We start from the raw sequence: 26,177 nt of genomic DNA, 5'->3' as shown, positions 1-26,177 counted from the left end.
CAGAGGGACAGCTCCCAGCTACTCTATGACAGCCACCCAATCGGAACGTCGGCGGTTTCTGATAAGTTTCTGATAAGATTTTAAAATGAAAAGAACTGACTTGATGATGTTACTCAGGCTCAATATAAGTACAGTTTTATCTCCGAGATCAACCCTACAGTTGCAAGCCGCCCCCTCCCTACGAAGTGTCCATCTGAACCTGGGGCAGAGTTTTCTATGATAACACATCCAGAATGTGTGTGATTGCGTAACCTCTCTGTCTTCGCTTCCATGTGCGCCTCTTTCAGACCTGCAGGCAGTTGGTTTGAAGAAGGGGATGTTCTTCAATCCCGACCCCTACCTGAAGCTTTCCATCCAGCCCGGAAAGCACAGCATCTTCCCCTCGCTGCCGCACCACGGCCAGGAGAAACGCTCCGGAGTGGTCTGCAACACGGTCAACCCACAATGGAGCACAGAGGTACACACACACACACACACACACACACACACACACACACACACACACACACACACACACACACACACACACACACACACACACACACACACACACACACACACAGAGCGGTACAGGCATGGTGACATGAGGGGCTCATTCTAAGCTAGAGAAAAACACAACCATTCCAAGTTTCAGGTGATTACACACTAATTTAAACATAGCTATGAATATTCAAGTCCATTTCTGCTAATATATCCCCCAAAATGCTGCACACTGGCCCTTTAAATTACTTTAAAGTGTCCTAGAATTCACACGTTCGTAATATAAAGCCAGTACAACAGATTGCGCAACACAGAAAAGGAAGGATTGGGTGCTTCTTCGGTTTCAGCAGCAGGATGGGAGGATCAATGTAATCCATGAAAATCATGTTTGCTTTCAGGAAAACAAGATCAGCCAATTGATTTTCTCATTTAGAGACTTTTTCTTGGAAAACCGTACGTTTCTGGAAAAGTTCATCGCCAGTCAATCCTGTTGCGGACGGAGCAGTTTAATGGCGTGAGCAAAAAGGCTTAAAGTGACAATAATGTTTGATATACTATTTAAGGAATGGCTTCAAATATTCAAATTCAGCATGACTAAAAGCTTATTTCATAATTACATGAAACTCAATGCATGTGTCTTCGTTTATTTAATTGTTGCCAGGGATGGTGTGTACGATTCACTTCATCGATTAAAACAGTTTCGTGAGTGGTTCAAGTATCATCAAGTGACTCACATGCACAAAAAGAGTCTGTGTTTACCAGTTTCCTGCCAGATTTCATTTCCCAACGCACCCAAAATACAAAATTGCAATCCCAAAAATAAGATCCCCTTGACTCAAAAATCCAATGTGTTGCCAAGAATGCCTGACCTTGACTATACTGACTTGTATCTGTGCAAATCTGTCTTTAGAGAGGTGTCGGTTCCTCTCCTGCAGGGGGACATGTCCGTGCACTTCACTGAAATCTGAGATTCAAAAATAAATGTTTCTAGATTTGGTGCGCCGGAGCGAGAGTTGGCATGAGCATCGTGAAAGTTCTCACAGCTAACACGACAGAATATCACGACTAGCTCCTGTCATGTAACTTGCTAAAGGGTTTCTCCACACTTGGCAGTTCATCATAATCAGTGTCGCCGAGGGTTTCTCTAATTCATGCCTCTGAGTTCTGCCTTTTCTTTTTTTTGAAACACCTATTTAAACTTTGCCACAAGGATAATTGCAATGAGACGTAAATGTTTGCGTGGCGATATATTTTGTGAATTAGATATTGAGAGGGGCCAGTTAGCCGTCGCAAGTGATGTGCAATTCATAATGCTCTCAGTGTTTGCAATTCATTTTTTTATCTGTTGAAGTTTTGTACATAAAACGGAGCAGTTTTCTGTCCGAATGCAGTCTCTGTCTCAGAACGCTCTACAGCACAGTCTCTACCTTTCATTATGTCCCTCAGGAGACTCCATCCACTGGTTTAATGCAGTGTCCCTCTTGGCAGCATCCACTCAGCTCAAAGAAACTTTCCCTTTCCAAACAGCTCTCATGTAGAGAGGAGCTCGGCTTGCTTGGCAGTAATGTACTGTCTAACTCTAATGGGTTTCCATAGCATGCTAGCTCAGTCGGCACACTTTCAATACTGCAGCTCAGTGCTCTGCAGCTTTAGGGACAATTCTTCAACATTATATCATAAGATAAACTAATAAACCATCACAACAATAGGTCTGGAAAGTAATTACCATAGATTTGGGTATTTTTTGCAGATCAATTCTATAAATAGCAGTATGAAGCTTTATTGAATTATTAATGCAGGTTTATATTCATCATCATTTGCCTATACACTAGACGAGATCAATGTTGACATTGAGTTTAACTCTTCCCTAGTCAATATTTAAAAGAAGCTTTTTAATTTGGCCATACTAATAGTCTGTAATACTAAATTAAAATTATATTTCTATACTAATACTAAGTTAAGGAGTTAATACATTTAAAATTTCCCTAAATTTTTATTTGGACATGCATGTGGTTGTGTCTAAAGCTAACCAAGTAGTGTTTGTGTCTAACGCTAACCAAGTAGTGTTTGTGTCTAAAGCTAACCAAGTAGTGTTTGTGTCTAGCGCTAACCAAGTAGTGTTTGTGTCTAACGCTAACCAAGTAGTGTTTGTGTCTAAAGCTAACCAAGTAGTGTTTGTGTCTAAAGCTAACCAAGTAGTGTTTGTGTCTAAAGCTAACCAAGTAGTGTTTGTGTCTAACGCTAACCAAGTAGTGTTTGTGTCTAAAGCTAACCAAGTAGTGTTTGTGTCTAAAGCTAACCAAGTAGTGTTTGTGTCTACAGCTAACCAAGTAGTGTTTGTGTCTAAAGCTAACCAAGTACCGGTAGTGTTTGTGTCTAAAGCTAACCAAGTAGTGTTTGTGTCTAAAGCTAACCAAGTAGTGTTTGTGTCTAACGCTAACCAAGTAGTGTTTGTGTCTAACGCTACCCAAGTAGTGTTTGTGTCTAAAGCTAACCAAGTAGTGTTTGTGTGTAAAGCTAACGAAATAGTTAGATTTCTGCAGCTAGACCAGCTAGGTGAACATAGCTGGTCTAGCTGCAGCACAAGCTACACAGCCACTCATTTTTTTTAATTTTTTTTTTTATAGCATTATCAACAATCCAATTTAACCAAACATTGTCGTTTCCATGTCCTGTAGCTAATTGGATCACCTGTTGGTGGTTGCTGAAAAGTCAAATTACAAATTACAAAACAAATTACGCATTTTGCGTCAGATCACCTCGGACCTCTGCTAGAGGTCTGGACGGCTCAGGTGCTGGGGCACAATGTGACAGGTGGTGCCAAGGTGCTCCTGCTTTACCTATGACTTGGACCGAGTGTGAAGTAACCTCCTTCACTTCGTACGGCCCTGTCCACCTGGGGTCAGTCCACTTTCTCTTATGAACTTTGACCCTGACCCAGTCACACACTCGGATGAGATTTTTACCTTTTCCTGGTCAGCTGCACTGGTTCGCTGGACCTGTTTGGAGAGAGCCTCCGTGAGAATGATTAATGCAGTCATATATGCCTTCATTTCAACTTGCTGCACATCTAAGGCAGGAATATGACTACCGTCTCTTGGAGGACCAGGCATTTGCCTCCCTTTCATTAACTCATGTGGTGAAAGATGCGTCTCATTTCCTTGTGCGCTCCTCATTGCCATTAGAGCTAGTGGTAAAGTTTAAACCCATGTCAGCTTTGATGCTACACATGTCTTCGCTATTTTCGATTTTAGCGTCTAATTTGCCCTCTCTACCAAACTTGTGACTGTGGATGATACACTGATCCATACCTATGTCTGATTCCTAGTCTGGCTTCAACTTCCTGCAAATGCTTATTACTGAAATGTGAACCATTATCGGACCTTATGCATCTAGGAACACCATAGCGAGGTATCAGTTGTGTTTGCAGCCACTTTATTACTGTCTGTGCGTCTTCTCTTTTAGTTGGGATTGCCTCCACCCACTTTGAGAATCTGTCCACCATTACCAAGATGTACCTTTTTCCTTGTACTCTGTTTTCATGTCCCATGTCAGTGAAGTCTATGCTGATGTCCTGGAAGCAGGCTGATGGTACAGGATAAGAGCCCATAGGTGTTTTGTACGGTTTCTTCACATTGTGATCCCCACAGGTGGTACATTCGTCGCAGAAGAGGGACACCATACTCTCCATGTGTGGATGCCACCACAATACTTGCATTCTTTGCAATGTTCTTTTCTTTCCTTCATGCGTTGGTCCATGTGCCTCTGGTATCAGTGAGACACACAATTCTGCTGGTGCTACCACTCTGCCATCATGGGATCTCCAAAGTCCACTTTCTCCTCTTGTTGCTCCTTTCCTTTGCCATTCGGACCATTCGTATGGTCCAGCCTTCTTCTGTATCTCAATCAGTGTTTCTTCAGTGATTTCTGGTTCTTGTATGGCTGTTTTCAGAACCATCTGTTTTCGTCTGTATCCTCCTTCTTCTTTTAGTAGCTTCATCTGCCATGTCGTTTCCCACACTTATTCTGGTCCTTGCTTTACCTTCATGTCCTTTGCATTTCATGATTGCCACTCTGCTTGGTAGGCTCATAGCTTCCACCAGTGCCATGATTTCTTTCTTTTGTTTGATGGGTGCGTCCATTGATGTCGTGTATCCTCTTCTTCGCCACATGGGCCCATCAACGTGAGCTGCTCCATGTGCGTAAGCCGAATCTGTGAAGATGTTTACTGATTTTCCTTCTGCTATTATCAAGGCTTGTATGAGCGCTTCGACTTCTGCCAGTTGCGCTGATGCTGGTTGAGGTAGGATACCTGATGCTACTATTGCGTGTTCCATATCTTCGAATTGTCTCACCACAGCATAGGATGCTATGTTTCCTTCATCTCCTTTGTACCAACATCCGTCCGTGTATAACCACAGTTCTGCTCCTAGGATTGATGTATTTCCTAAGTCTGGCCTTAGTTTGTTTTCAATGATTGCCCTTGCTTCGCAGCTGTGTGGTTGATCTCCTTGTTGTAGTGATGACGCCATATTGATTCCTCCTGTTTCATAGACAATGTGTGATCTTGTGCATTCTTTTTGAATTTTCGATTTTCTTGCAGCTCCGAACGTGAATTCTTTGCTTAGGAGGATTCTTTGATGAGTCTCTTTCTCTTTTCTTGCAGCTCCGAACGTGTATTCTTTGCTTAGGAGGATTCTTTGATGAGTCTCTTTCTCCCCCTTTTTTCTGATACAAAACTGCATTTACCATCCCTCCTTTTTGTTCAGAAACATCTAGGTGGAAAGGGAGTTAATAGTCTGGAGCTTGAAGTGCCGATGCATGTGACAGAATCTGCTTGAGAGTGGTGAACACATCTTCTGTTTCTTGTGTCCAAACTAGTGGGGCTGAGGTGTTTCATGATGGAGGATGCTTTCTCTGTGGGCTGTGGGCTGTGGGCTGTGGGCCGCTTGATGAGAGAGTGCGACCCAGGAAAGTGACTTGTCTCCTACATGTTTGGACCTTGGTTGTCTTTTGAGGCTAATAGTTGCAGCAGTGTCTCTGTTGTTGCCAGGCAGGTGACTGTTGGTATTGCTGTTCAGCTTGATTCTGGCTTCTTGGATGCTGATTGCCTCTCCCTCTCTGGTAATTTCCTCTTCTTCCACGTGGTGGGCCTTGTTGTTGTTGCTGACCCCGCGAGCGGCAGTTTCGTGCGTAGTGGCCTGGTTTTCCACAGTTGTAGCAGTAGAAAGTTCCTCCTTGCTGCTTCTTTTTGTCTTTAGCAGTCTTTTGAGCCACGTCAAGCTCTGCCAGCTGTCTCTTCATTAGTGACACTTGAGTGCGTTCTTTGCTTATTTGTTGCAGCTCCTCTTCAGTGGGAGGACAGTTCAGCAGTTCTCCATCCCAAATATCTTTAGCCTTCCATGTCTTTATCATTCTTTTGTACGCTTGTTGTTCCACCGGCCAATGTTTGATTCTTCCATTCATCCTGCTCTGATCCTGGACAGCATTCTCCAAGTTGCACAGATAAGTGCTCACTTTTGTTGCCATGACTTCTTCCTCTGCAATGTTTTCATTGATTTGAAATATGTATTCCCAAATGTCCACCAGATGGAGCCAAAGCTCCTGTCCACTGTTCTTGTAGCAGTTCCTGAAGTGGCCACAGAAAGAGCCAAAACTCCTGTCAAAATGTTCTTTTTTTTTTTTTTTTTTTTTTTCTCAGTTCGTGAAGTACCAACAGAGGGAGCCAAAGCTTCTCCCAACTTTTCTTGTGCCTGATGGAGCTCTGAACAGCTTCATTCACACTGGCTCACGTCCAAAACCCTGCCTTCTCTGGAACGTCAGTGTGTGTGAAATGCTGATCCACTTTATTATTAACACTTAAGGTGAAGAGAACGAAATGAATACAGTTCTAAACTTATTTCGAAGTCTCTGTGTGAATAGATAAAAAGGAACACTCTTCTCCTGCTTTAAGGTGGCAGTGTTCTGCCCTAATCTGATGGTTTAAGCAAGCGTTACTTTTCAGGGCCACTGTATCTGTTCCTATCGTGCGAACGGGTGACGGAATGCCCCATTCGGCGTTTTTGACCTACTTACAGTGACCTCACAACTCCGCAATATAAGCTTTACAAGTATAGGCATATTATTTAACAGTGAATGAATATATTTTATTTACAAATCCCCCTTTTCACCCCTGCTAGGTGAGAACTTCTATGTTTTTTGAATTACTCATTCAATGGCTGTAACTCAATGTTTTAGATCATCTGAATCGTCTGGATCAGAAGTTGGTGGGGGTGCTTTGTCTAGTACGGGTGTGTGTCTGGGTGTGTGTCTGATTCGGGGATGGAGAGGGAAGAGGGGCAGTTGAATTAGATAGGAGCTGGTGTACATGATACGTGGTTTCGAATTTCTCAGATCAGTAAGACAACTAATATGCCCATAACCCCCCCTTTTTAGTTTTCTTCAGCTCTCTGTCCTTGGAGCCGATACACTCCCTACGGCCGCACCTGTTTTGTTATCAGGAATGCTTTCCTCCCTATTTTCTCAGCGTCTGTCTGACTGAATGGATCCCTGCTCTTTTTCCGCTTTAAACTTTGCTGACGGTCTCTAGGGAACACAATTTTCCAATAAATCAGTAGTCTTTGTAACTACGCCAGTAAAACTGACACTTATATTAACCCTCAGCTGTCTCTCAGTCTATTCTAGTGTTTTTTATGTTTGTGTGTGATTGCAACATCTGTGTCTAATGCGTGTTTTTTTCTGCTCAACTGACCGTCAATCTCTGAGAAACACACGAACATTTTTCAGCCACAATTCAAGATCTCAGCTGTCTGTCTCTCATAGGAACGCACGAACATTTGTATCAACTCAACACCAGCTCTCAGCTCTCAGCTGTCTCTCTCTGTCTTACATGTACGCTCCAAACATTCACTTTCATTCAAACAAAATTGGAACACACTGCCGGCTCTGAACACGCGACAGTTAATCCACTTTCTCAAACTCAGCAAACAGACTGCGTATCGCTGACCTCTTGACCACGACACAAATGACAAACTGCTTTTTCAGCAAACAAAAAACAGTCAGATTATAATGAATTCTTTCCCTATTCTACACACAAAACAAAACAGCGCTATTTTAATACATCACAACGGCCGCTGCGTTTTGTAAAATACAAGTTACAGCCGGGGATCGAACCCGGGCCTACCGTGTGGAAGACCGTTATATTAACCACTTCGCCATCAGCGCAGTATATCAACAACACAATTTAATACACTTTAAGTAACCCAGGACTCTGCTGGTCCTTTTCGCTTCTGGTTACGTTCTTTAATTTCGTCCGTTATCAACTACACACCGATAAACTTAAAGTCTGTGCTCTCGTCCAAAAACTTCGTCAAGCTTACTCTAAGCAGAGATAATACTGTTTTACATTGAACGCCACCCACGATTTAAGATCCAGGAGACTCGGTGGTCTCAATACGGGAATTCCACAGTCAATTTTCTCAATACAGTTTATCAATGACATCAATGACATATACATATATCCCCGTCATGTTATACAATTTCTTCGTAGCCCAAACCGTCTTATAAACTTCGTTAAAGATTACGCTATTTGTGACACGAATTTGAGTGCTTCGTGCGAGGCGCGTGACCGCGACAGAAGAGGCGCGCGACACGGCTCACATTACTTCACATCTACGTTGTCACAGGAGCGCAATTTTTCGTCTTTATTTGACGTTTTCTGCTGGACTCATTCACGCATGTGTACAGACCCCCCAAATGGCTGGGCTGAATAACTCCGCAGCAGTGTGATTATTCTTTACCAGTACTCTATGACTATGCCATACTCACAGTTCGGTCAGTCGGATAAAATTTGGATCATGTCTATAAATACAATATGCAGAATTCAGTTAAATAGGTTTCTGCCTACCTTTTAGATGTGCCGGCACTATCAGACTGTTCCCGAACTGCAGGCACGACCTGGTGGCAAATACCAGGGCTCCCAGCCTCCGGGGAGACTCGCATTTTTTCTGAAATCACAGATAGAGAGGTCGGTTAACATTCCAATCCGATATGCTCTGTATCAAAGTTGCCCGCGCATCCTCCACCAATTTGTTGTGAAAATATAGCTATCTTTCACACTTAGAGCGGATTTAAGAATGAAACAGAAGCTCTCAAGAGGTGTATAGTTATATCAAAGCAATAGATTTATTTATCAACAGAGTTATTCAGCCCAAACAATTAAACATGCATGGGGTCTAATGGTTGCACTTCGCAGAGATTCACCATGAGACACACTTGGACATGACAGTGTGAAGCTTAATATAGGGTTCCCACCCCTTGATGTCCATTTGTTAAAATCAAAGTAGCAGGCGGAGCATGTTTGTACATGTATACAGCCTGGGTGGAGGCCTGAACGTCCGTTCACATTGGCCCCTCCCAGAAGGCGTCTTCTTCTATCAGTGTGAGTGAAATGTTGCATGAGAGCGGACCTGGGAAAAGTGTGCTCTGCTGGGGCGTTGTCCCTGTATCTCACTGTCTATTGTTCCTTCCTTATCTTCTCTAAAGATGGCGGCCTGTTCCTTGTGGCGCAGTTAAGTCAGTAATCTCCCTCCTGCTTCTACCTGGCCCTAGTGTGTGCTGTGGGCACTGTATGAGTGGTTAATAGAGCTGCATAAGCTAATGGTTATTAAAACTACAAATATGCTAGTGATTAATTAAACTGTATATAAGCTAGTTGCTGATTAAGCTGTATATAAGCTAATTTTATCAACATCTAACGCTAACCAAGTAGTGTTTGTGTCTAAAGCTAACCAAGTAGTGTTTGTGTCTAACGCCAACCAAGTAGTGTTTGTGTCTAAAGCTAACCAAGTACCGGTAGTGTTTGTGTCTAACGCTACCCAAGTAGTGTTTGTGTCTAAAGCTAACCAAGTAGTGTTTGTGTCTAAAGCTAACCAAGTAGTGTTTGTGTCTAACGCTAACCAAGTAGTGTTTGTGTCTAACGCTAACCAAGTAGTGTTTGTGTCTAACGCTAACCAAGTAGTGTTTGTGTCTAAAGCTAACCAAGTAGTGTTTCTGTCTAAAGCTAACCAAGTAGTGTTTGTGTCTAAAGCTAACCAAGTAGTGTTTGTGTCTAAAGCTAACCAAGTAGTGTTTGTGTCTAATGCTAACCAAGTAGTGTGTGTGTGTAAAGCTTATCAAGTAGTGTTTGTGTCTAAAGCTAACCAAGTAGTGTTTGTGTCTAAAGCTAACCAAGTAGTGTTTGTGTCTACAGCTAACCAAGTAGTGTTTGTGTCTAACGCTAACCAAGTAGTGTTTGTGTCTAAAGCTAACCAAGTAGTGTTTGTGTCTAACGCCAACCAAGTAGTGTTTGTGTCTAAAGCTAACCAAGTACCGGTAGTGTTTGTGTCTAACGCTACCCAAGTAGTGTTTGTGTCTAAAGCTAACCAAGTAGTGTTTGTGTCTAAAGCTAACCAAGTAGTGTTTGTGTCTAACGCTAACCAAGTAGTGTTTGTGTCTAAAGCTAACCAAGTAGTGTTTGTGTCTAAAGCTAACCAAGTAGTGTTTGTGTCTAACGATAACCAAGTAGTGTTTGTGTCTAAAGCTAACCAAGTACCGGTAGTGTTTGTGTCTAACGATAACCAAGTAGTGTTTGTGTCTAAAGCTAACCAAGTACCGTTAGTGTTTGTGTCTAAAGCTTACCAAGTAGTGTTTGTGTCTAACGCTAACCAAGTAGTGTTTGTGTCTAAAGCTAACCAAGTAGTGTTTGTGTCTAACGCTAACCAAGTAGTGTTTGTGTCTAACGCTACCCAAGTAGTGTTTGTGTCTAAAGCTAACCAAGTAGTGTTTGTGTCTAAAGCTAACCAAGTAGTGTTTGTGTCTAACACTAACCAAGTAGTGTTTGTGTCTAACGCTACCCAAGTAGTGTTTGTGTCTAAAGCTAACCAAGTAGTGTTTGTGTCTAAAGCTAACCAAGTAGTATTTGTGTCTAAAGCTAACCAAGTAGTGTTTGTGTCTACAGCTAACCAAGTAGTGTTTGTGTCTAACGCTAACCAAGTAGTGTTTGTGTCTAAAGCTAACCAAGTAGTGTTTGTGTCTAACGCCAACCAAGTAGTGTTTGTGTCTAAAGCTAACCAAGTACCGGTAGTGTTTGTGTCTAACGCTACCCAAGTAGTGTTTGTGTCTAAAGCTAACCAAGTAGTGTTTGTGTCTAAAGCTAACCAAGTAGTGTTTGTGTCTAACGCTAACCAAGTAGTGTTTGTGTCTAACGCTAACCAAGTAGTGTTTGTGTCTAACGCTAACCAAGTAGTGTTTGTGTCTAAAGCTAACCAAGTAGTGTTTGTGTCTAAAGCTAACCAAGTAGTGTTTGTGTCTAAAGCTAACCAAGTAGTGTTTGTGTCTAAAGCTAACCAAGTAGTGTTTGTGTCTAATGCTAACCAAGTAGTGTGTGTGTGTAAAGCTTATCAAGTAGTGTTTGTGTCTAAAGCTAACCAAGTAGTGTTTGTGTCTAAAGCTAACCAAGTAGTGTTTGTGTCTACAGCTAACCAAGTAGTGTTTGTGTCTAACGCTAACCAAGTAGTGTTTGTGTCTAACGCCAACCAAGTAGTGTTTGTGTCTAAAGCTAACCAAGTACCGGTAGTGTTTGTGTCTAACGCTACCCAAGTAGTGTTTGTGTCTAAAGCTAACCAAGTAGTGTTTGTGTCTAAAGCTAACCAAGTAGTGTTTGTGTCTAACGCTAACCAAGTAGTGTTTGTGTCTAACGCTAACCAAGTAGTGTTTGTGTCTAACGCTAACCAAGTAGTGTTTGTGTCTAACGCTAACCAAGTAGTGTTTGTGTCTAACGCTAACCAAGTAGTGTTTGTGTCTAAAGCTAACCAAGTAGTGTTTGTGTCTAAAGCTAACCAAGTAGTGTTTGTGTCTAAAGCTAACCAAGTAGTGTTTGTGTCTAAAGCTAACCAAGTAGTGTTTGTGTCTAATGCTAACCAAGTAGTGTGTGTGTGTAAAGCTTATCAAGTAGTGTTTGTGTGTAAAGCTAACCAAGTAGTGTTTGTGTCTAACGCTAACCAAGTAGTGTTTGTGTCTAATGCTAACCAAGTAGTGTTTGTGTGTAAAGCTAACGAAATAGTTTTGCTGCTTTGACCTAACCAAACTATGACCATTTCAAGGACATATAATCTAGTAGGCATGTCCTGTAGCACAGATAGACCTACTTGACACATTCTGAACCGGGAAGCACTCCGAACGTTCACGCCCTGAACGGGCACTGCAGGAGTAATGTACAAATACCTATGTACAACTTAGTTAACTGGGGAAGGCATCATATGTACATAGTGTGCAAAGATAGCCGGAATGTTGGCAGACAAGCCCAGTGCGATCAGCGTCATTGGTAAATGCACAAAGCAAATATTCACAGTATTTGAGTACGTGCATGACCTACGTATAACAGTATAATTGCAAGTCCAGTGTACAACCCAATGAAAATGACCTGAATGATCAGGATCAATATCTTTTGATGTGAGGAGAGGCAGGGAAACTGATACTGGGCCACGCTATAGCTCTCACGGCTGTATGCATGGAGAGTGGTGCTGGAATGAAGTCCCATTACCTACCTAGTTGCATGTGAGAGAGACGGTATCTTTTCTAACAAGAGAACCAGGCTTGGATCGCTATAGTCGAGCAGTGGAGAGCTGACTACTGTACGTGCACCCTATAATAAGTGAGGAGCCGGCTGCTGTAGCTGTGATCCTGACTGTAGAACACATGTGCTGAAGGGAGCCTCATCTCTCCTGGTCCTGCTTTACTGCTCTTGTATCTCTCACTCAGCAGCACTGGCGCTTTGAATGAAGTCATCAGCTGCATTCTTCGGATGTTCCGCCTGCAGCTACCAGAATAAAGTTGCTTTTCAATAATCGAGTCTGGAGGAGATAACAGTGTGAAGGCAACATCAGGCCTGACCTTTCCTAATTTTGTAAAACAAAGGACCGTAGACATTTCATTTAGGACATCAAGCCGACATATTTGTAGCGTAGCTGGCATGAGGGAATCAATCCAAGAACTGACATGTTTGTTGTCAGCTTCCTCACCAGCGTGCTGTATGTGTAATCAGATGTTGAACTGAATCGCTCGTCCCCATTGTTACCCAATCCAGCTTTTTGAGCCAGTATCGACCCTCTGTCCGATGTCAGTATCGACCCTCTGTCCGATGTCAGTATCTGATCGCTGGCCCTCCCTGTAAAGGTCACTCCTTCACTTTGCTGTAAGTCTCCTGATACATTTGTCTTATTCCTCATTAGCACGGGCCTTTTTTGAACTAAATTGGGTCTTAACAGCATTCTTAAGAGTGATTCTTACATCTTCCACACAGACTAAACTTCCCTTATTCCTCCTGCTTCTCCTCGACTCGTCCTCTCCAGCTTCATTTCACTCCTCTTCCTTGAGATTAACATGGTACTCTGCTGCTGACAGCACATACTCCTCCTCCCATTTCCTCTCTGTCGCTCTCTCTCTCTCTCTCTCTCTCTCTCTCTCTCTCTCTCACCCTCTTTATTGAGTTCGTCCCGCATCCTCCACTCACAAACACACACTTTCGCTCCGTCTGCTCCCTCCTGGCTCATCTTGTAAATGATTCACTCCGACTCCCTTTTCGTCGTCCTCCTTTATCACCCTGCACACTGATTCTCCCAGCCTTTCTTCCCCTCCACTTCTCATTTCTTTCTGTCTGTTCTGCAACCAGATGCATTTTATTGTATTTTATTGCGCTCATTTCCTCATCATATTCTCAGTTCTTGGCTTCCCCATTTATGTTTCCTTGTATCTGTTTTTTAATCCATCTTCCAGCACTAGGATTGAAATGAAACATCACGTGACATGGAGGAACTGTTATTTACAGCCGATGTGATACACACAGAGTTACTGACTGTCATGCTGGCTGAGGTACAGCTCAAGGTTAGCAGAGGACAGCAGCTGAAATCTACTGTAGCTGCCTCAGCTAATACACACACACACACACACACACACAGTCTCCCTCAATTATGTGTGTCTGAGAAGATGTAGAATAAAGCCGGAGCAATCTGGAATATAAGTAGAACGAGAGCCGCCGGTAGAGAAGGGGGCAGATCAAATATATTGGGGAATTGATGTTGTTTTTCATGTCATTTGGGTGGAAACTAAAAAAAGAAAGTAAAATGTTGTGTCTTATTAGAACTGCATGTACAGATGATATCTGTCAAGGAAGCAGGACCTACAACTAGTGAGCTAAAATAACCAATTTTTGCTTCGTATTTCAGCAAAATGCTTATTCGTAGTTTTGCATTCAACATCATCCGATATGTGTAATTTGTAGCCAAAGCGGTCACAGTTATGACAAACAGTCGTCATGTTGTGCTTCGGGTGTTTGTAGAACTTTGCAAAATGACATTCAGTCCTTCACTTAAGTGAAGACATTCAGATTCAGATTCAGTTGTCCGTCAGTCCGTACGTTTCTTCAACTTTTGCCCAATCGTCCACTCAAATTTAAATTTGATGGTCAAAGGTCAGTGTGACCTCACAGAATTCATATGGTAATGATGATCATTTCACCCAAACCTCTAATAGGATAAAACATGTTGTGCGGACATGTATGTAAACTGCGACTTGGTTGGCTGAGGCATACGACCGAGAGACGGGACTTCTAGTTTCCTATGTAAGCAATAATCTGATGCTCCACCCATAATTTGCCAGCAGTCACTTCTCAAAGCCAGTGGCTATCAAACTGTGATGTGTTGTGATACGCTTCCTGCTTCAGAATGCAGGACAACATTGAGAGAAGTCATGAAGTAGAGGTGAAGATAAAGAGAGAGGAAACAGCTTTGGAGGCAGTTACAGTTGCAGGCTCTGAAGTGACGTGGAAGAAGCTTGGACCGCAGTCAGAAAACCGCTTGTCTAAAATAAGTTGCTGCACTTAACGGGATATGGAAACACTTCCTATATATTAATATGTCTTCAGACAGCAAGAAACACGGCCAATACTAGCTGACATGAAAGAACTATTCAAACTCTCTCCATTGTCCTCTCGTAGATGTTAGATGACCGTGATGACTTGTTTTGTTTCTGGTTGGCAACCTCTACTTCTTCTTCTACTGTTTTTACTGGCAGATTACAACCATGTGTAGCCTATAGCTCCAACTTCTGACCAAACTAGTTTATTAACGAGTGTATTTGCTCTACACCAGTTGATGGAAACAGACATTTCAAATTTTGTGACGTTTCAAAACATTTGTTTAAATTCAGGAGATAATTGAATAGAAACACAGCTATTGTTTAAACATTCTCCAGATACATTCATCTTGGTGGTAAATACTGTACGTATGTTTACATAATCCAGGCTGCATTATGTTTCATACAAAACTCTCTCCAGAGGTTCAGCTTCGTGTCTGTGCCCACTGACGTCCTGGAGATCGAGGTGAAGGACAAGTTTGCCAAGAGTCGGCCAATCATCAAGCGTTTCCTGGGGAAGCTCTCCGTCCCCGTCCAGAGGCTGCTGGAAAAACACGCCATTGGGTAAAACCCAACACCACACCCAGTAATGCAGTGTGAGATGAGTCCAAATATTACTCTCGTGCTGGATGATTCAAGTAGAGCTGTGGAAGCTAGCCCACACACACACAGAGGATGAGATGAAGGATGTGTGGGCCGGTTTAATCTCACATGACCATCTGATTTCAGCTCTCATTTTATTCGGTCTTTACCGCTCGTCTTCTCCGCCCTCTTTTCATGGCCCCTCTCTGTCTTTTGTCCACAGGGATCGGGTAGTGAGCTACTCTCTGGGTCGCAGGTTGCCAACGGATCATGTCTGCGGTCAGCTGCAGTTCCGCTTCGAGCTCACCTCCACTATTCACGCAGGTACATCAGGCGTAACGCCGTCCAGCAATCTAGACCCTGACACACAACCTCAAAAAACAAGGCACACGATACAAATAACAGCAGAAATATTTCTAACAATTTAGCAAATAGTGAGTATATATCTAAATATGTATACACATACATACATGTATACATACATACACACAGGGTATTAATTAGATGATATATACTATACATACAATAATAATAAAGTAAGATTAGAATAAATAAATACAATTAATAAAAGAAACCGACCTTTTACAAAAGGGTGGCATTTGTATCAGAGGAGGATGAGGTACAGATGAACAGAGCAATGGATCTCAGCTTCATCTCTGAGTACATCGAACGTTCTTACCTGCTGTACGTTAAAGCAGAACCCTGCTGCTGGTGATTAACTTGATTCCATTTTGGTTTTCTGCACTTACAGAGCTCAGCATGTGTCATAGAAAATGAATGAATGAATAATTAAATATGTGAAATAAATTATATGCGACCAATTTAGGAGTTGTGCTCTCACTTGAACAATCCATGCTCATAAATTCATTTCAGTTCAATGTATGTATTGTGACAGCCCCCGGGGTGGCAAGGGGGTTTCACGACAACACGGACCAATAAACACAACCAGTCGGTAGATAAATGGTGCAAGTGAGGTTTTTACTGAAGATAGAGAGTGGATAGAGGTAGGATAGACACTCAACAATACACTGTCCGCTTTCCAGAGGGATGGCCGGGGTTCACTTCCACGGTTCGGTGCACAACGGGTATTCCTCATACGGTCCAGGGCGCGGGCAGGAGCAGGGTAGTCGTACAGGCAGGGGTCGGGAGCCGGGCGGGTAGTCAGACGTTCCAGGGTGATCAAGGGGTAAGCCAGTTGTCTCCAATGCGTTTGCTGTGTCTCCGTCTCTTTCCACTCCTACTCTCTCCTAGTTTCCTGTGTCCGGGGCCCTTTTATAGTCCCCTCCTCCTCCTCCGATAGGGTGTGGTCGCTCCCTCGGCTCTCCTCCTCAGGTGTTGCTTGTTTGGGCTGATGGTGGTTTGGCGCTCTTTTCCACTCCCTGACATGGGGCTCCGCCTCCATGTCCGGCAATATCGTCCCTCTACCACTTCTCCTCTGAGGTTGCCCCTCCGGCTGCCACATACCCCCCCCCTTAAATCCGACCTGGGGGGAGGACTGCTCCAGGAACCTAGGGCGTCCCGTCTAGACAGGGCGTCCGCGTTTCCATGAGCGGCCCCGGATCTGTGGACAACAGAGAAAGCATATGGTTGAAGGGATAAAAACCAGCGTGTGACCCGGGCGTTATTGTCTTTTGAACGGGACATCCATACCAGGGGGGCGTGGTCCGTGACCAGGGTAAAGTGTCGTCCCAGCAGATAATATTTCAACTCCCCCAGAGCCCATTTGATGGCCAAACACTCCTTCTCGACCGTGGCGTATCTCGTTTCTCTCGGTAATAATTTTCTGCTTACGTATGTGATCGGGTGCTCCTCTCCATCCCTCAGCTGGGACAGGACGGCACCCACCCCGGTCTCGGAGGCATCTGTCTGTACCACCAATGGTTGCGTAAAGTCCGGGGTCACCAGCACTGGTTCAGAACAGAGTACTTCCTTCAGCTTCTCGAAGGCGTCCTCGGTCTCTGCCGTCCATACGATCCGATCTGGCAGCCGGTTTTTTGTTAGGTCCGTCAGGGGTGCTGCAAGAGCAGAGAACTGGGGAACAAACCGTCGATAGTAGCTAGCTAGCCCAATGAATGCTCGTACCTGTTTCTTTGTGCGGGGGCGGGGCCATTCCCGGATCGCCTCGACTTTCCCTACCTGGGGCTTGACGCAGCCGCGGCCGATGGTGTACCCCAGGTAGTCAGCTTCCCGGAGGCCGAGGCGACATTTCTTGGGGTTGGCTGTCAGCCCCGCCCCTCGCAGAGCTTTCAGGACGGCTTCCAGTCTTTGGAGGTGAGCCCCCCATTCCTCCCCGTGCACGACGATGTCGTCCAGATAGGCTGCCGCGTATTCTCGATGGGGACGTAGTACCTGGTCCATCAGTCTCTGGTACGTGGGGGGGGCTCCGTGGAGACCGAACGGCAGCCTCTTATAGTGGTACAGTCCCATGGGCGTAGTGAAGGCCGTTTTTTCCCTGTCTTCGGGGGCTACTGCCACTTGCCAGTAGCCTTTAGTCAAGTCGAGGGTGGTGATGTATCTGGCCCTCCCGATGCGCTCTATCATCTCGTCCACCCGGGGCATCGGGTAGGCATCGAATTTTGAGATGGCGTTGAGCTGCCTAAAGTCATTGCAGAACCTGACCGAGCCATCGGGTTTCGGAACCAACACTATAGGGCTGCACCACTCGCTCGTCGAGGGTTCGATGATGTCGGCCTCCAGCATACTCTGTACCTCCCTCTCTATCGCCCCCCGGCGGGCTTCGGGGATGCGGTACGGCCTTAGCTTCACCTTCTTCCCGGGCTCGGTGATTATCCGGTGTTGCACCAGTGTGGTGTATCCGGGGTCCGGGGAGAACACGTCCCGGAACCGATCCACCATTTCCCGGACGTCCTGCTTCTGCCGGGGGGTCAACTCTTCTCCCACGGGTACCTCGACTGGCTCCGTTTTTCCTGGGAGGGTAGAGAGAGAGAAACAGAGCATGGCATCCCTACGCACCCATTTCTTGAGCAGGTTCACATGATAAACCTTCGTCGGGTGCCTCCGACCTGGTTGCCGGACTCGGTAGTTTACCGGCCCCACTTTCTCCATTACTTCATACGGCCCCCTCCATCGGGCTAGAAACTTACATTCCGCCGTGGGTACCAGGACCAACACCCGATCCCCTGGGTTAAACACTCGGGGTTGGGTTCCCCGGTTGTACACGCGGGCTTGGGCCGCCTGTGCCTCGGCCATGTGTTCTCGGACGATGGGCCAGAGGGATGCCATCCTCACCCTCATCTCCTCGACGTGGTCCACCATGGTGCGGTAGGGGGAGGGTTGGTGTTCCCAGGCTTCTTTGGCCAGGTCGAGTAGCCCCCGGGGTCGTCGACCGTACAGGAGCTCGAAGGGCGAGAATCCGGTAGATGCCTGGGGCACCTCTCTGATGGAGAACATCAGGAAGGGTAGCAGTTGGTCCCAATTCTTCCCGTCCTGGTCCATGGTTTTTTTCAACATTTTCTTCAGTGTCTGGTTGAATCGTTCTACTAGTCCGTCCGTTTGGGGGTGATACACCGACGTCCTCAGTTGGGTCACCTTCAGCATGCCACACAGATCCTTCATGATCCTAGACATGAACGGGGTTCCTTGGTCGGTGAGAATCTCCTCCGGTATTCCGACCCTGGAAAACAACATCACCAGCTCCCTTGCAATGCCCTTGGTGGCCATAGAGCGTAGGGGAATGGCTTCGGGATACCGGGTGGCGTAATCCACTATCACCAGGATGTACCTGTGTCCCCGGTTGGTCTTGGGTAGGGGCCCCACTAGGTCCATCCCGATCCTGCTGAAGGGGACGGTGATGATCGGCAGGGGCACCAGCGGGTTTCTGTGATGGGGTTGTGGGGCCACTTGTTGACATTCGGGGCAGCTCCGGCAGTAATCCTCCACGGCTTTTTTTATTCCGGGCCAGTGGAACCTGGCCCTCACCCTTTCCAGGGTTTTCTCCACTCCTAGATGGGCACCTAAGATATGGGAGTGGGCTAACTGGAGGACAGAGGGTATGAAAGGACGTGGTACCAGTAACAACCTGAGGGGGGCCCCGTCCTTTATTACTACCTGGTAGAGGAGCCCGTTATAAATGGAGAAATGTGTGGGAGGGAGGTCTCTTACCCCGTCCAGTGGTCGTCCGTCTACGGCGGCCACCTGCCGAAGGGCGTGGGCTAGGTTGGGGTCCTCCAACTGGGCCGTCCCAAACCTCCCTGTGAGGGGCCCGGGTAAGATGGGCTCCTCCGGGTCCTGGGGGAACAGCCCGGCCAGCTCCTCTTCTTCGAGGGAGGGGGTATCTGCCTCCTCGGGGATGGGTGGCGCCTCTCCTTCGGGCTCACTGGGGCTGGAGGGTCCGTCGTTCTCGACGGCTGTGGCATATACGTCCTCGGGGTTGGGTTGGGTGGCCTCCACCAACGCCCGGGCCACGGCACTGGCGACTCCTTCCGATAGGGGATCGGTGGAGATCTCCTCCCCCAGCCCACAGATGGCTTTCTTCTTGGACTTTCGGTGAGGGGTCGTACCTGGTTTCACCACCAGGCTGCGCCACAGCTCCTGGAACACGGGCAGGTCTCGGCCGACCAGCACCTCTACGGGGAGTCCTTCCACTACTCCTGCAGTGCCGACGTATCTACCCCTCGTCGTGTATATTTCGAGGGCGGTGGTGGGGTATTCGCGGGTCTCCCCATGGATGCACGTGACCGCTCGGGTGCCGGTTAGGAGCGGGTACTGAGCAAACGTAGGTCTCACCAAGGTAATCGCGCTCCCGGAATCCACCATCGCGGAGGCGTCGCGGCCGTTTACTTTGACCGGGGTGAGGGGCATGAGGTCCTCGTGAGTGGCCCAGCATCCGGTAATCAGTCCGCATGGGCGACTCCCCTCACTGGCCGTGGTCATGGGTGCGTCCTGGCGGTGAGGACATTCCCATGCGATGTGCCCGATCTCGCCGCAGTGGTAGCACCTCCTCTCTTCCGGTCCACCCGCCGGCCGACGTCGGGGAAAGCCTGGGGGAAAGGAGGGAGACACATAGGTAGTTTCCTCCGTTCTCATCTTTTCTTTGCGGGTGGACCCCTCCACTTTCGGGTTTCTTCCCCCACGCACTAACGCTTGTGCTGCGTGGTAACCCTCCATGATCTCTACCAGTTCCTCGAGGTTGCGGGGGTTTCTCTGGCCGGCCAATTTTTTTGCCTCATACGGGAGGGATCTGAGGAATTTGTCCATGACGACACGATCGGTGGGCGACACCTCGGTGGGCTCTGCGTGCAGCCAGGCCGTCGTAATCCTCTTGATCTCATGCATCTGGGCTCGCGGAGAAAGGGAGGTGTCATATGTCCATTCATGAAATCGTTGTGCCTTTAGTACCAGCGTGACCCCGCATCGCTGTAACGCTTCCGCTTTCAACACCCGGAAGTCAACTTTTCCAGCGCGCTCTAAGTCCTGATACGTTACTTGCGTTTCGTTGATCAAAAAGGGGGCTATCAACTCAGCCCAGTGCTCTTCTGGCCATTTTTCCCGGAGTGCCGTTGTCTGGAATATCTGAAAAAATATTTCCACATCGTCAGCTGCCGTCTGCTTGAGAAGGAAGCGCGCCGGGTTGGCTTTCTCCACGGTACGTTGCTCCTGTTGTGTCTGTAACATGCCCTTGATGTCGCTTTGCATCGCCTCCGCGCGTTCGGTTTGTACCGCCATATACTGCTCCATGTGTACTTGCTGTTGGTATTGTTGTTGCTGCTGTGCTTGGAGGATTTGCATTTGTACTTGCATGGCTTGTTCGTGGCGTTTTTGGGTTTCCTGGTTGCTAGCGATTAGCCCCGCTAGCAGCTCTTGAAATGGCACCGGGGTGGCCATGCTTACTGGGTTGGTCGGTCTATCGGTCAGTGTTGCCAGAACCGGACTGTGCCCACATTCTCCACCAAATTGTGACAGCCCCCGGGGTGGCAAGGGGGTTTCACGACAACACGGACCAATAAACACAACCAGTCGGTAGATAAATGGTGCAAGTGAGGTTTTTACTGAAGATAGAGAGTGGATAGAGGTAGGATAGACACTCAACAATACACTGTCCGCTTTCCAGAGGGATGGCCGGGGTTCACTTCCACGGTTCGGTGCACAACGGGTATTCCTCATACGGTCCAGGGCGCGGGCAGGAGCAGGGTAGTCGTACAGGCAGGGGTCGGGAGCCGGGCGGGTAGTCAGACGTTCCAGGGTGATCAAGGGGTAAGCCAGTTGTCTCCAATGCGTTTGCTGTGTCTCCGTCTCTTTCCACTCCTACTCTCTCCTAGTTTCCTGTGTCCGGGGCCCTTTTATAGTCCCCTCCTCCTCCTCCGATAGGGTGTGGTCGCTCCCTCGGCTCTCCTCCTCAGGTGTTGCTTGTTTGGGCTGATGGTGGTTTGGCGCTCTTTTCCACTCCCTGACATGGGGCTCCGCCTCCATGTCCGGCAATATCGTCCCTCTACCACTTCTCCTCTGAGGTTGCCCCTCCGGCTGCCACAGTATGTACAGCCCAAAATCACAAATCATCCTCAGAAGGCTTTCCAATCTACAGCACACGACATCCTCTGTTGTGAGCCTCAACAGAGCATTAAACACAGCGTTGACAAGGGACGTCGAAGATAAGACAACTTGTTGAACTGGCATAATCTCTATAAGTGTCACACTCCATTTTCAAAACAAAACTGTACTAAATGTGAGCGATTTGATTTGTCCATGGCCCGACGGTCTAAAACAATCCCTCGCTCCTCAATGCCCTGCCACTGAGGTAATTATTAATTCAAGAGCTCAGATCTGTAATTCATGCATATGATTTATTCATTTGTCATGCAAATAGTTTGGGTTTTTTTGGTTCTGTGACAGCTGCCAGGCTGCGCTCAACGCCTCTCAGAGAGGAGAAAAGTGCAGATGACGATGTAGCAGACCTCTTCTTTGGCGTCACTATTTTAAAGGGAAAAGACATCAAAGTGTGTTTCCTGTAGAGGAATTCTACTGTAAAGCCTTCAGTGACTTCAGACGGAGCTGTGAAGGCTGATGAACGTCCTTAGCGTCCGATCCAGTTTCAGATGGAAACAAATCTGGAGGTGTGGAGTTAGAACGAAGTGAGCTCACCAGACTTCTATAACCCGCTGTGCATGCCTCAAGTATATGATCAACAGCAGCCAATGCAACGGCACCAACGTCTCCATGTGTTCTGTCCTCAGATGATGAGGAGATCTCCCTGGTCATAGAGGCAGCCTGTCCTGAGGGGGGGAATGACAACCACACCGCCGATGCACCAGACGATGACACACTAAGTGTGGGGCCGGACATGCCCGACCTCCCCCTGGACGCCCCCCACGACCCCGAGACCTCGGCGCCGCCAGCCTCCGCAGCGGAAGCCCCCGCACCCGAGGAGCCCCTTCCTGCTGAGACGGAGGAGCCTGAGGCGACTCCGGGGGAGCGAGAAGCTGCAGAGGAGGAGAGCACAGTGAGGGAGGAGCTCCCGTCTGCGACTCCACAGGTGGAGCAGAAGGAGGGGGGCCCAGCTGAACAGCCGGAAGAGAGCGGTGGAGAAGGGGGAGTAGGGGAGGAGGGGCCGCAGGAGGGAGAGGAGGAGGAGCAAGGAGCAGAGTCTGCGCCACAAGCTGAGGAGGAGGTGACAGTAGAAGAAGAAGAGGAGGTTGAGAAGGAAACACAGCCAAAGCCAGACTCTGACAACCCTGTAGTAGAGTCAGCAAACAGTGTGGCTGCCTCTACCGAGGGAAACATCACATCCCAGGAGGCCTCTGTAGAGCGAGCTGAAGGGGCCCCTCAGGAGGTGACAGAGGGGGAGGGCAGAAACTGCATTCCCTGCGCCTGCCAATCCCTCTTCGCAAACCACAACTCCCATGCTCCCGCGCGCCGCAAAAACCGCCCCTGCTCCCTCCCGGTGTCAGAGCTGGAGACGGTGATCGCGTCGGCCTGCGGCGAGCCGGAGACGCCCCGCTCCCACTACATCCGGATCCACCACCTCCTCCACAGTCTCCCCTCCGCCCAACACAGAACCCTGAGCCAGGAGGAGGAGGAGGGAGAGAATTCAAGCAACCAAGACACCACCTCCACATCACCAACACTTAAAACCTCCAAAGAGGAGGAGGGGCAGGAGGATGAGGAAGAGGATGATACAACCCAGTCTCCCTCTCAGGTACGGCCAGTTATGGACAGAAGTGGGTCGTGTAGCCAAACACTGTACTAACTACTGTCTAATAACTATAAGCTGTTAGAGCAGTAACACATGTTTATGAAGATGACTGTACTGGATCCAACACATCAATGCTGGTATTAATATTGACATTTCTTACCAAATTTCATGGTTGAAAATGTCTCAAAACTCCATCTGCTGTTTTGGATCAGCCCTAATCTTGAAGGGCACTTCTGAGATTAGACCAATGAATCTACGTCCTGTAGTCAGACCCGATGCAGCTAACTCGTTAGCACATTACAAACTCTGGTGAATCAGTTCTAGTGACTGATTATCTGGACATATGCAATGTGCTTTCCAAGCATTAATTATTTTTTTTACTTATTTAGCACCTGGCTAGTGAGCTGGCTAGTGTTAGCTCGATAATTCCACCATGTTTTCATGCTAACGGTACGCTGGTTCCAGTAAATGAGCGGAACAGCGGGTTTAAGCCTCTTTGTATTCCTGCAGGTCCCAGAGTGTCCAGGCCCCTGCTGCCGGCGCTCCCTACCACGCAGCCTCTCCATTGAGCGTCTGTCTGAGCTGAACCAGCTGCTGGAGGGTGATGGAGTGGGAGGAGGACACACAGCCGTCAGGAGGCGGTCTCCCTCCTGCCTGGAGAGCGAGGAGGGGGATTCCAGCAACGAAGGAGGGAGAAGAGTCGGCGGGAGCACCCACAGACACCCGGGCGAGAACGAGTGCGAGTTTTGCGACACCTCCTGCTACAGCACCTCCTGCTACAGCACCTCCTGTTACAGCACGTCGTGCTACAGCAACTCGGGCTACGAGGGGAGGAGCCGCTTCTGCAGCCACACCCGCCTCTCCTCGGTGGACAGCAACAGACTCTCCGGCAGCACCGTGTTCTCCTCCCAGGACGAAGACGAAGACGAGGAGAGCGCCTTCGAGTCGGTACCGGACGCCGGCCACACGGCGGAGGGCCAGGAGGTGGGCTCGGCAGGAGGAGAGAGGAGGACGGGGCGGTTGAAGGAGGCCAGGAGAGGAGAGCAGGGGGAGCCGCCTGTGGCGGGACCCAGCGATGGAGACAACACTGGTGAGATGAAACATGGCTTCTTATTGGTGGTCTGCTGGAGCCTCAGCTTCATTCTGGGTTCAGATGGTAACACGAGGGTCTTCAATACCACAGCTGGCCTCTGTGGCTTTCATTCTATTTCATTTGTAGGGGAAACACTGCTGACACATCCTTGAATTAAAGAGCTCTTCAAATGAAAGCAATCACAAGTTGAAAGCTCAATCAGTGTCAACTATAAAAGAAAGGTAGAGATATACATTTGGAAGTTAAATTAACAATTCACAATTTAAATACTGAATAAGGAAGTTGCATTATTAGCTTGCAAACGAAATAAGTAATAAACGAAAAGCTAATCTCATTAAAGATGTGCAGAAATACGACACTCAACTCCTGTCGATGTTTCACTGGATATGTCCTCATGTTTTATACTGTATGTGTACATTTTATGGGACGACTGTGATAGAAAAGTAGGTCACACACACACACACACACACACACACACAGAAACAAAATGAGATTCCCCTGCAGTCAGCACATTGCCGACTCCCTGCCAGGTTTGTTCTTTCCATTTCGTTCCTCCTTTCTTTACCCATAAACACACCGGTACATTCTCCACCTCAATGTTTTCTTTCTCATTTTAAATCAAAATGTCCACACATTGATTTCGCTAATTTGTCACTTGATTGTAAATCTGATCTGATTTAAATTTCCCCAACTAAACTAAGACTATTTAAGACTTTTCTCTGAATGACTTTGTTCTCAGACTCTGATCTAGAAATCTCCACTTCAGCAGCTCTTACATACACCAACCTTTACACTTTCATTCCTCGCTATACTCTGAAGTTTGTTCACTTATCATTCATTCATTCGACTGATTTATACTACATTGTGTTAATAAACACATGGGGAAAAATGATTCAAAGACATATCCATAATTCCCTCAATAAAAACCGTTGACTCGAATATGTCAACAAAATGAAACAAGAATTGTTTTACTAATATCCAACAGGAAATGCATGCAAATCAGCACGTCTGATAAAAGAATGCCTCGTTTGCAAATGTAAACGTGAACCTTTCCTCTCTCTCCCTGCTCTTCAGTTCCCTGATCCCCTCCCGCAGGATCAAATTTCATAAATCCATTCACTATATGTATTACAAAAAGCATCGTGTCACAACTGTTTTTGAATAATCGGCTTCTACGTATTTGTCACTTTCTGATGATTGAATGTGTCCAACCTGAGGAGGTCCTCTTCTGAAGAGGATTCTCTCACCCTTGTAGAACAGGAGATCACAGGTTCCTCTGAAGACCCGATCCAGTGAAATGGTCCCTTGTTCTGCATGCATTCAGGCTGTCTGTCCTTTCCACACAGTGGTGAGCTCTTATGTGTGGATGATGCTGGTGATGTTATTGAAGTCTTTGGTTGCTTTTGGGGAGGGCTGGTGCCTTGTTCATGGGCACCCCGGGAGTGCCCAGGAGGGGAACTGGTACATCCTCAACTACCAGTCCATGCTCCATACTTGGTCCGTGTGGGGACTTGAACCTGTGACCCTTCGGCTGCATTTTGTTTCTATTCGTTTTTAACGAGGCAATATCGTTGCAGTTTAGATATGTGCTTCTTGAAGGATATCATGTTTATTTTGTTTCAGTGAACAACACTTTACTTCATACCTCACAAGCAGAACATGCATCAGTACAGGCCGGCTCACTGTATCCAACTGTATCACTCTGTGTCACACATAGTGTGCCCTTACACACACACACACACACACAAACAGTGCTACACCCGTCAGAGAATAACTCACAGTAATAATAATTCATGTTGATGCAGAAGGACTAATGTGAGATTACTCATGGTCAATTTGGGATTTTTAGGGTCAAAACTTCGAAGCATTCAGGTCATTATATATTTATATATAATATTGCATACTCAGCATTTCCCGGCCTGC

At 46.9% G+C, this 26,177-nt stretch overlaps 1 protein-coding gene across 1 annotated transcript in view; it reads left to right on the top strand.

Annotated features, from left to right (window-relative positions):
• hecw1a (HECT, C2 and WW domain containing E3 ubiquitin protein ligase 1a) overlaps positions 1-26,177 on the top strand; it is a gene marked incomplete at its 3' end in the record, with an annotated part of 71,371 nt that overhangs the window by 19,453 nt on the left and 25,741 nt on the right. The window contains exons 6-10 of the mRNA XM_079292271.1: positions 288-457; positions 14,852-14,994; positions 15,236-15,336; positions 22,203-23,164; positions 23,672-24,251. Of these exons, the coding sequence (XP_079148397.1) occupies positions 288-457; positions 14,852-14,994; positions 15,236-15,336; positions 22,203-23,164; positions 23,672-24,251 (1,956 nt within the window). The remainder of the gene's footprint in view (positions 1-287; positions 458-14,851; positions 14,995-15,235; positions 15,337-22,202; positions 23,165-23,671; positions 24,252-26,177) is intronic.

The sequence above is a fragment of the Melanostigma gelatinosum genome, assembly GCF_949748355.1.
Source record: "Melanostigma gelatinosum genome assembly, chromosome: 20".
Classification (NCBI taxonomy): Eukaryota; Metazoa; Chordata; class Actinopteri; order Perciformes; family Zoarcidae; genus Melanostigma; species Melanostigma gelatinosum.
Note: the sequence above shows the minus strand (reverse complement) of the source record. Positions and strands in the feature narration are given on the sequence as shown.